The 10964-nt window shown below is 43.0% G+C and overlaps 1 protein-coding gene across 1 annotated transcript; it reads left to right on the top strand.

Annotated features, from left to right (window-relative positions):
• Positions 1–738: 738 nt before the first annotated feature.
• nlk1 (nemo-like kinase, type 1) lies at positions 739–10341 on the top strand. Its single transcript, XM_071545948.1, has 10 exons — positions 739–1126; positions 1388–1517; positions 1681–1736; positions 2339–2445; positions 3019–3104; positions 4606–4815; positions 5658–5759; positions 7346–7432; positions 8258–8456; positions 10244–10341. The coding sequence occupies exons 1-10, from the start codon at positions 819–821 to the stop codon at positions 10339–10341; spliced, it is 1383 nt and encodes a 460-aa protein (XP_071402049.1). The 5' UTR covers positions 739–818.
• Positions 10342–10964: the final 623 nt, after the last annotated feature.

The raw sequence follows: 10964 nt of genomic DNA, 5'->3' as shown, positions 1-10964 counted from the left end.
TTTCCGAATTTTTTTTCCTCGCCCTGCTGCCACCAATTTGACTGAGCTTGGTTTGTAGGTTGATTTAATTTTGCTCTCCGTGGAAGGGTTTCCTGTGAAAATATATAGGTCACGGTACCCAGCTAACGATAGCTATATGGGTCATAGACATCACTGGTCATTAGCTGACTGGAACAGCTGGTTAGCATGGTAGCTGTTAGCCCGGCAGCAGAGGATTTATTATAAGGCATTTCATACGGAAATAACTTAACGTTGATTCACACGCTTATGATTGCGAAGTTCACACTGCAGCCAGACCGTCTGGTCTTAGCAGCTGGTTGTACATTTTAATTATTTTATATTTGAAGTCGTCTCTCACTGACTGACTAGCCACTTACTGTTAGCTGACTTAATCGAGCAACTTACCTAACCAGCTAACTTACGGCTTGCAATAAACAAAGGTAACTTAGCTCGCTTACTCAAGTTAGTCGGTGGTTTGTACGTTAACTGTGCGGCACAGCCAGGACTGGGCTTCATGAATTTCACTGTTTTACGAACATACTTCAGAGTTTTAATGTGTCTGTCTCTCCATCGTAGCTGACTAATTCAGCTCGTTCAGGCTACAGTGTTTGTAGCAACTTAGCTTTTCTTCATCTTGCCGTCGAGTTCGGTTGTTTACATGAGTGCATGTCATGTTCGGCAGAGTCTGCCTTGTATGTGTGCATAGGAAACTGATTTGTCATGCTCATTGAAGACATGTATTCCCGTCGCGCCTAGCTGGGTTACAGTAGCTTGGTGTAGCTCTCAGACAAAGTGGACTGGCAGGGTTTGGAGGTAGGATGGCTTTCCATGGTGCAGGCCGGCAGACAGTGTGTGGCAACTTGTTTCCGGGCTCAGAGTTGGGCCACAAGTATTTCTGCGTCAACTCTTCCTCCGGAGCTCCCTCCACGGGCCTCAGCGCTACGCCGTGTCTGACCGGACCCACTGCCCCGGCGGGGACGCCCCGCCACCCCACATCTCTTGGGGGAAGCACCGGCGGCGGGGCTGCGGTGCCTCAGCCTTACAGCAACCCGGCCAGTGAGGTGCCAAGCCCCGCGGAGATGGAGCCAGACCGCCCCATCGGCTATGGCGCATTTGGAGTCGTCTGGTAAGTGAACTTCCATAAAAAAAGATCCTTCAGCTCCACTGTTGTACTTGCAGTATGTCAGAAAATTACTGAGGCACCGCAGGAAGGCTTTTAGCATATGCTCAGAATCAAATGACCTGCCAAGCTTGCACAGAAGACTGAATCTTTGCATAGTAGAAGCTCTGTGTGCACAGAGGAGTTTGCTCTCCTCAAGGGAACCTGGATGAAAACACTTTGTTTTGAGTGTGCGTCTGACTAGCTGTGCGTCTCGCTTTCCTGCAGGTCAGTTACAGATCCTCGTGACGGTCGCAAGGTGGCTTTGAAGAAGATGCCCAATGTCTTCCAGAACCTGGTCTCCTGTAAGAGGGTCTTCAGGGAGCTGAGGATGCTGTGCTTCTTCAAACACGACAATGTAATACTGGGCTGGACAAAGGGAAATGTGATGAAGGGAGGTGTGACCGGGGAGGATGGGGTGGTTACAGTATGATGGGGGTTCAAAGATGTTTCACAGTTGGCAGAGAAGGGTAAACAAGTGATTGTGGTTTGTTGATGTCTTCTTCTTCTTTTTCACCCAGGTGTTGTCGGCCCTGGACATTCTGCAGCCTCCGCAGATTGACTGCTTTGAGGAAATGTATCCTTTACACACACACTCAAACAGCTGGTCAACGTGATGCCAACATTTCCTCTGATTATTTTGATGCACTGTGTGGCGTTTACATCTCAGAGCACGGCCTTCATCTGTCCAGTAGTGCTGTGGAGCATTCACTACACCTTCACTGCCACTTTCCAGCCCCCCCCCCCCCCCCCCCCCCCACACACACACACACACACACACACACTTTTCCACATACATTCCCTCCCTCACGCCTTCTGTCCCAGTTTCTTTTCATTAATTGTCCCTGTCATGTCCTCCTTTTTATTCTCTCCACTTAATATAGCTACTTGTCTCTGGTCTAAATCCAGCACATCACTGCAGATGTGAGGCTGGCCACTGGTGAATATTGAAAATAGATGGTTGTCATCACACTCATTTTTTGTGTGTTTGCAATGTCAAACGTGTATTGGGGCCACACACACACACACACACACACACAAACTTGACCTCATGTTATGCAACCATGTAATTTTTGACAACTGACAAATGAGACGGGTGTTCGGAGATAGGCTTGTTTGTGTTGGCAGGAGGTCGGCTCCATCTGTCTCAGCTTTTCCTTGACAGCCGCCACCCCGCAGCTACGTGATAACAGAGCTGATGCAGAGCGACCTCCACAAAGTGATCGTGTCTCCTCAGCCCCTCACCACCGACCACATCAAGGTCTTCCTCTACCAGATCCTCCGAGGTGAGTGGCCGGCGAACGGCTCTCCGATCGTCCGCTGAGCCGCCGCCGCACACCGATACGGTTTTCCCCAGAGATAATGAGAAAATTATCTCGAGATCTTGGGATGGCAAAATTTGTTTTCTCGAGACGATAAAATCATTTTCTGCTTAAAGGCTTCCCCAGATTGATCCACGGCCATAAATGTATATCGGCATTATCGGCACACAAGAATATATGCCGCCACTGCATCACCACACCTTTCGAGTTTTTTCCTGAATGGTTCTGATCTGCAGTGATGCAGACTCTTTAGATGGAGTGCTTCCTCACTGAGTTTAATTGGTATTGACTCGGAAAGGCACGGCTTTTCTCACAGTGGGAATCCTGAAACTGGAAGAAACACGCATCCAATCATCCTTCATTTGAACATGGAGGGATACACCATCTCTTTTCCCATTTATACAGCGAACACTGTGTTTAGGTTGTATGTCTAGAGGGTCGTTTGACGTGTGTGTGTGTGTGTGATTGCACCGGTGTGTGAGAGAGAGCGCAGGAAGAAGAGGAGAAATCGATGTAACTGTTGCTTTTCTTGTCCAGGTTTGAAGTACCTTCATTCTGCTGGGATCCTGCACAGGGACATCAAACCTGGAAACCTTCTGGTCAACAGCAACTGCCTGCTCAAGGTAAGCCGACTGCTTGTGTGTGTGTGTGTGTGTGTTTTTGTTTTTTAATTGCAATAACTTCAGTTGGAAAAACAAATGTGCACGGCCCCAAAGCACTAAGTCGATTACAGGCCGTCACCTTTTACATGTGCATTAGTAGATGAAACAGAAAACCCCCTGCTGCTCAGTCGGAGGGTGATATAACGAGGAAAAACCAGCACTTGCTAATTCCCTCTCCAGTCTCTACTTGTTTATTCTAGCAGCAGCGTGTCATACGGACGTTTTGGCACCAGCCGTCTTCGGCGCCGGGTGCTAAAACGCCTGTACAACATGCTGCTGCCCGAATTAGCAAATGGAGACTGGCGTGAGAATTAGATTTTCCTCGTTCGATTTTTATCTTTCTGAACCTGGCACAAGTGTTTGAGGTTGAGCTTCCCTTTTGTCTTCTTCTCATACTTTCATAGACGCGTTTTCACACCTAGAGAAACTGCTCCAGGTTTTAAAATAACCGCTCTAACCGAACTCTTCGTTGGGTTCGTTTGCACATATGAGAAAACTGCGGTCGGACTCAGATATGGACGGTAACAGTCAGACCGAGATCTTGTTGAGAGGAATGTTTCTCATTACATTTCCAAACAAAGCCTGAACTTTTGTTTGGAGGGAGAACGTGATCTAACCATGAACCCACCCAACTACAGGAAGCACAGTGCATTGTGGGTTAAACACACTGTGAATTATGGGTTAAGGACGAGTTTTACCTAGAGATGTTCGATACCATTTTTTCCCGATTCCGATACCTGAACTTGTGTATCGGCTGATACAGAGTACCGATCGGATACCAGTGCGTTAAAAAAAAAAATATATTATTATTATTATTTTTTAACAGCTGTATACTACTAACCCTGTATGGATGTGATATGATTTCTATTATTGATGTATGGCCTGGCTCAGGTTAAACCTTTTGTAAAACATGAACAAATGCATACAGAGAATGAATGCCATAGAACTTTATTATCTAGTTTGACAGTCAGTCATAACTGAAAAAGAACATAAATAAATAAATCTAGGAATAAATAACAATTCCTTTAAAAAACTGTTAAAGTACAGCCACAATTTAGTAAAATAAAAGACATTTTAAATGGTACAGTAACAGTATAAATTTAGTATACAAGTATAGATTTCCGGGAAAACGGCCGTTTTATCCGGGTGAAACTACTTTAAAGTTGATTTTTTTCGGGGCTAATAAATTATGTGATATCGGATCGCATAGACTCACGGACTCGCCGATACCCGATCCAACATTTTAGGCTGTATCAGAGGCATTTCCGATACTGGTATCGGTATTGGAACAACTCTAGTTTTACCCCTGAAGAAAGTCTTTTACTGCACCAAATTTCTGACCAATGAAGGAAATGACTGCTTCATTGATCAAGTAATTGAGGTTTTCAAATGTAACCGAACCAGTGCGTAAAGGCAGCCAAATAACAACTCGTCTCTTGCATCTTCCCCTCCCTGCGGTCAGATTTGTGACTTCGGGTTGGCGCGGGTGGAGGAGCCGGACCCGTCCCGCCACATGACCCAGGAGGTGGTGACACAGTACTACCGCGCCCCCGAGGTGCTGATGGGCAGCCGGCACTACGGCTCCGCCATCGACGTCTGGTCAGTGGGCTGCATCTTCGCCGAGCTGCTGGGCCGACGCATCCTCTTCCAGGCCCAGAGTCCCATCCAGCAGGTGAGACCGGATCAACCTCAAACTAACATAATACAACAACTCCAGCATTTCAAGAACATGTGAGGCGGAAATGTACGAATGAAAAGTACGCAGAGGAAAATGAGTTACAGGGTTGTGAGGGTGAGCAAAATAACAGCAGTCAAACATTCTGTGTATGTATATATTTTCATATGCATACACAGAATGTTTGACTGCTGTTATTTTGCTCAGATATACTTGCATGAACTAATGAATGAAATAAGAATTATGAATATGTGACATACAAGTATTGAGATATATCCAATATATACAAATGGGAGAGAATATGTAAAAAAAACAAAGGTGAATTTATAGCTTATGTGCAAAATCACAAATTCACATCAAATCTACAGAAGGCCACACATGTAAAAAATTTTAAAAAAAAACCTATGCTCCTCATCAAGTAGGGCTGGACAATATGGTTGAAATCAATATCATGATAATCATATGGATTTTTTTTATATTTTTTTGATACCGAATGAATTTCAAATTCAGAAAATTTCAAATAATATTCCTTAATATGTTTCATACCTCAGTTTGTCAAATCAAAAATGTTATCATCAGTTTAGACAGCAGAATTGTGTGTCAGGATACCCCAAAAATCGTCATATCATCACAATATGATTCCACACATTGAATTACCGCCCAGCTCTAGTATCGAGTATATCCACTTTAGATAATCTGCTGAATGTGCAGATTTGCCTGTGTGTGTGCATTGGTAGCTGAGCTGTTCAGCACAGTAAACAGGATAAGAATCGTCCACGCTGTCAACATCAGATTTTCTTTAACATGGTTCCTGTCCTCTGTCTCTTCCTGTGTTCCAGTTGGATCTGATCACAGACCTGCTGGGGACTCCGCCCCTCTCTGCCATGGCGTCTGCCTGCGAAGGAGCCAGAGCCCACATCCTGAGGGGGCCCCACAAACCGGTGGGTGACAAAACTCTGTGGTCAATCTGGGTCTATTTTGCTGTTTGGTGGTATATATATATATTTTTTTTAAAACAACGGTAAACGTTCAGAATCAAAGAGCGAGGGCATCTTTCTAGAGAACAATCATACAAGGAGAAATCCATCGTAGAAGAGGAGAGAGACCAATTCCTCCACCCACAGGAGCAGGAGAGAGACCAGAATGCATTGCAGCATCAAGACAGGTTGTGTTTAGCGAAAGGGGCGAGGCTGCATTCTGGGAAATGTAGGAAATCACTGAGTATGTTTACATGCACACCAATACCCCGATTACTGGGAGTAATGAGCTTAAGTCAATATTGAAGTAACGCAATTTCTCCAATAACGAGGTTTTTGGACTCATTTAAAAAATCGATCCATTACTTGTCACTGCACTATGAAAGCTGAGAGCGGCTGTGGCTGCTCATATATATTTTTTTAAATCTCCTTTTCTCCCGATCAGATCACAACTTCAGTACGTTACTGATTGTGGTTCCATACCTTGATTGAATGTGTTGATCAGTTGTGATCTCTCTTTCTGACAATGTCTATTCCACTTTAGTCTTTCTAAACATTAGCAACACCATCAGGCTTACTACGCTTGGCAAAACAACTCATTTGTTATCTGGAGATAACAAAATAATTAAGTCTGACCTCAAGATAACGAGCTAAAAAAAAATATGAGCAGCCGTGGCCGTTCTCTGCCTCCGTCCCGCACTGCGTCATGTTGTTTGTTTTGTAAATGCAGCATCCGGGACAACGTTGCTGTCTGTTGACCGACATGCGCAGTTTGAAAATAAAAACCGAAAGAAATCTGACTTGGATGTTTACATGCCACGATAAAATCCACATTCAAATCAAACATGCAAATTAACTTATGTCTAACCAGATAAACGATTCCAGTGTGGTGTGGGAGGATTTTACTTCACTACTTCGTCTGTGGAACCGGCCTCACTCTGCTGACACACCTGAAAGAGTTTCATTAGTGTGGCTTTCAGTGGAGAGTTTTAGTGTCCCATGAGGCTATAAATGCTGTTTCAGAGGCTTTTCCACCCTGACAAGTGTATGATTCTGGGGGAAACACTGAATCATTGCAATTTTTGGGAATGTTTTGGTCACAAAAATGGTTAAATATAAAGATATTTATTTCAGATTGGCTGCACAGAATGTATCGGCTATCAGCAGCTTCAATAGAACAATATCAGTGCTGGCCTTCAAAAACCCACATCAGTCGAACCCTATCCCATACACAGACTCATCTTTGGTGGCCGACCACAGATAGATTTACTGAAACCATAGCAGTGCCTCTTCTACCTGCCCATCACCACCTTTAGTGTTGTATTTGTTGTTCTGTGGTTGTTTTTTCGGTCTACCTGCCCAGGGACAACAGATGTAAACTAACTACCAGCTAACTCTGGTGCAATTACTTTTAATTGTGCGCTGTCCCTGCAAAAATAAACAATAAAATAAATAAATAAATAAATAAATGGTAACCTGTAGGAAACATTTCCACTTCTCGATGTGCAGCTGCTGTCTGTCTCTAACGCTCTGATGTTTTCTCCTCCCAGCCGTCGCTGTCTGTGCTCTACATGCTTTCTGACGGAGCCACTCACGAGGCGGTGCACCTGCTGTGTCGGATGTTGGTGTTTGATCCGGTGAGAGCAGATGATGCAGACAGAAACGCTTCAGGACTTAACAGACCTATTCTGAATAAGGCTGCGTTCACACATAGCGTTTTTTGATGTGGGAAAAGCGCTGGTTAGCAGCTGCTAGCTCACTAACCAGCTGGTTAGCACTTAGCAGACAAAACAGTAATGTGCAACAAGCAAAGGCTTACCAGATTTTTCCAATACATGTCCAGTATAATCCATACTGCCCTTATGATCGCTGTTGCGGTAACGGAAATTCACTTATTACAACGTCCAGTTTCTCCACCGGCACTTTCACTTTCAGCCAGCGTCTCTGTGATTGCGATTGGTCGGCTGGGAAAAAGCGTTTCACGTCACCCGGCGCTTTTCAGAAAAGTTGAACATTTCACAACTTTTTGAAAGCGCTCCGCTCTGACGAAAAAAAAAAAAAAACGCCGGCTGCAGCGCTTTTCGGGAGCGGCCGCTTTCCATTGCTTTAAATGAGAAAAGTGGGGAAAAAAACGCTATGTGTGAACGCAGCCTAAGCTGTTTTTATCTGTTAATCTATTGTGAATAAGCTGTTTTTGAGAGTTCGTCAGTAAGCTGTTTGAGCAGTATTACAAAATGTTATACAGTGTTCACTGCATAATTGGATCTAATGAATAAATGAATTAAATTGACGCACTTGTTCCTATAAGTGTTTTACAATAGGCCAATGCCAGGCAGCTTGTGTGAGTGTAAATTGATTATTACTTGTATCAGATCATATTATTTCTAAAAAGAAATGGTATCTGTTCGGCTGTAAAGTCCAGCCATCGAGTGACTTCATCCTCCTCCTCTGTTCATGTCCAGGCCAAACGGATTTCGGGCAGCGACGCCCTGTCCCACCCGTACCTGGACGAGGGGCGGCTGCGTTACCACACCTGCATGTGTCAGTGCTGCTACTCAGTTCCCAGCGGACGAGTTTACACCCGAGACTTCGAGCCGCCGGCCGAGCGACCGTTCAGCCACAGCTACGAGAACAGCCTGCTGTCCGTGTGGCAGGGCAAAGGTACGGGCCGCGGGGTGATGGGGTGATGGGGTGATGGGGTGGAATTTCGTGATATGATTTGAATTCAGAGCTGGTGAAATTGTGATGGTCAAGCTGTCTCATTTGTGATTAATGCAGGAGATGAAAAATGGAAATAATATTGCGATTCATTTTTCTGCCCCAAAGTTTTGTATTGCAATATATTGAATTTCGATATATCGTCCCATCCCTATTAAATATTCAAATTAATGTTCAACCCATTGAGCTGCATGGTGATTTTAAGTGTGATGTCAAACTAAACTGAAAATGTCAAATAATATTCCCTAAAATGTTGCATAACTCATTTTGTCAGTTGTTTTTGCTTGTCATCAATTTAGACCACACAGTTGTGTATCACAATATCATCATATCATCACGATATGATTCCCTAGATACAAAATGATTCCTTAGTCACTGGACAGTTACTTACTTCTCAGTTTGAAGTAAGCAGCTACCCCCCCCCCCCCCCCCCAAAAAAAAAAAAGCCTTTTATGATCTGACACAAGGTGGTTTATGAAACACAGGCGAGGTCAGTGTCAAAATAGAGGCCGACACACACACCATGTCTCTCCCAAGGCAGGTGGATTTATTTAACACTTTCTCACTGGTGTGAGGAATTTTGTTCATACAAATTTGATGAACATGATGCTGAGTGTTGAATAAATATATCCAAAGATTTTATGTTAATAAAAGCATTGCAGACATTTTTTTCCCCTTACTTCTTAATTGGAAAATAACAGAGAAATAATATAATACTTAGAAAAAAGCAAGGTGTCTCCAAACTCCAAACAAAAAGTTATACACAGTATAACTGCTCTTGGTGCACCGGCCACCTGACTGTGTCAGTCTTCCACTATTTTTCCACCTTGATGTTTATCCTCAAAACAGCAATGAGAGGCAGCAGAGGCAGGAAAAACAACGGCAGCATTTTGAAAGCTGTTTCTAGTTTTCAATGGGCTCAGTTACTGTACATAAGGTTTCTAGCATAATGCATATATTTAGAATAGAATAGAATAGAAAGCCTTTATTATCATTGTACAGAATACAACAAAATTAGGAGCGCGACTCCTGATCAGTGCAATTAAAAGACACAGGGAAACAAAACAGAAACAAAACAAAACAACCTCAGCAAACAAACATCCACAGCCAACAACACAGGTTCTAAAATAATAAGTAAAATGAATAAATACAATGTAATTTGCACTAGAATAAGTGTACTTATTAGGACTGAACGATTTTGAAAAAATATCTAATTGTGATTATTTAATACGTCACCCGTCAATTGCGATATGATTTGCGATATTAGAGGGAATGATAATTTTTACATCATTATTCTCATTTTCATTGAAAAACGTATTAAAATGATTACGGTGTGATTTTTGCGGGGATCTGTAGCAAACAAAGATGTTTTCTTAAGTCTGTAGAATATGATGTGTAGGCCAGGACATCTCTGCAGCACCACAATATTTAATTTAAAATGGTATTTTGACACACATTTAGCATTTTAACAAATATAGCACCTCCTGCGATTTGAAAATTGCAGTAGGCCATATTGTGATTTCAATAAAATTTTGATTAATTGTTCAGCCCTAGTACTTATTGCACTAGAATAAATGTAATTATTGCCCTAGAAAGACAGTCATCATATTGCCCATGAGTGATCATTCAATGCTTGTTGGAGTTAAGTGTGCTCATGGCCCAGGGAAAGAAACTGTTCTTAAATCTGGTGGCCCGTGCTTTGATATATTTCCCTTTTGTCCCTCCATCAGAGTTAATCCATCGCTTCATAACGGAGCACCAGCAGGGCAAGCGAGTGCCGCTGTGCATCAACCCTCAGAGCGCCGCCTTCAAGACCTTCATCAGGTGAGACACGAGAAGTTAGATGATCAGTGCTGTCGTCTTGATAGGGGAGCAACACTAAACTCTTTCACTTTGAGCTTAGAAATGATATAAATACACACAAAAAATGCTTAGGAAGTTTGGAAAAAAGTGTGTAAACTCACCCTCACACTGCACATTGCTTGATTCTGAAACTGACTGTGTGTGTTGTTAAGGATCAGTGATATTTTCAGCCTGTATAGTCAGACATATAAAACGACAACTGATGAATCCGCATCATCCTAAAAATGAAAGTCTTGAAAAGTATGGAGTTTTAAAATGGAAAGTGTGTAAAAACCCTGTGTGTTTTTCACATCAGTCAGTAAACGGTGCATCTGAAAGCTCAAATTTCTACTATTTTAACATAAATTTTCAGCATACTAGTTAGCAGGTAGTAGCCCGAATGGGATTTTGAAGACCTGCCTACCTTGCAATTTGAGCATTTTCATGATCAAAAATTTAAAAGTATTCAGTGTCTCCCACATCGTTTTCTTCTTGTCAGGGTGTAAAAGCCTCTGAAGCAGCATTTAGAGCATCATGGGACACGAAAACTCTCCACTGAAACCCAGACTAATGACATTATTTTAGGGTTAGCAGCAGCTCCTTAAGGAG

Source organism: Centroberyx affinis, unplaced genomic scaffold (genome assembly GCF_046629955.1).
Source record: "Centroberyx affinis isolate AG114_WGS23_722 - 3 ecotype Tasmania unplaced genomic scaffold, CSIRO-AGI_Caff_v1 ptg005080l_1, whole genome shotgun sequence".
Classification (NCBI taxonomy): Eukaryota; Metazoa; Chordata; class Actinopteri; order Beryciformes; family Berycidae; genus Centroberyx; species Centroberyx affinis.
This window is presented reverse-complemented; position numbering and strand designations above follow the sequence as displayed.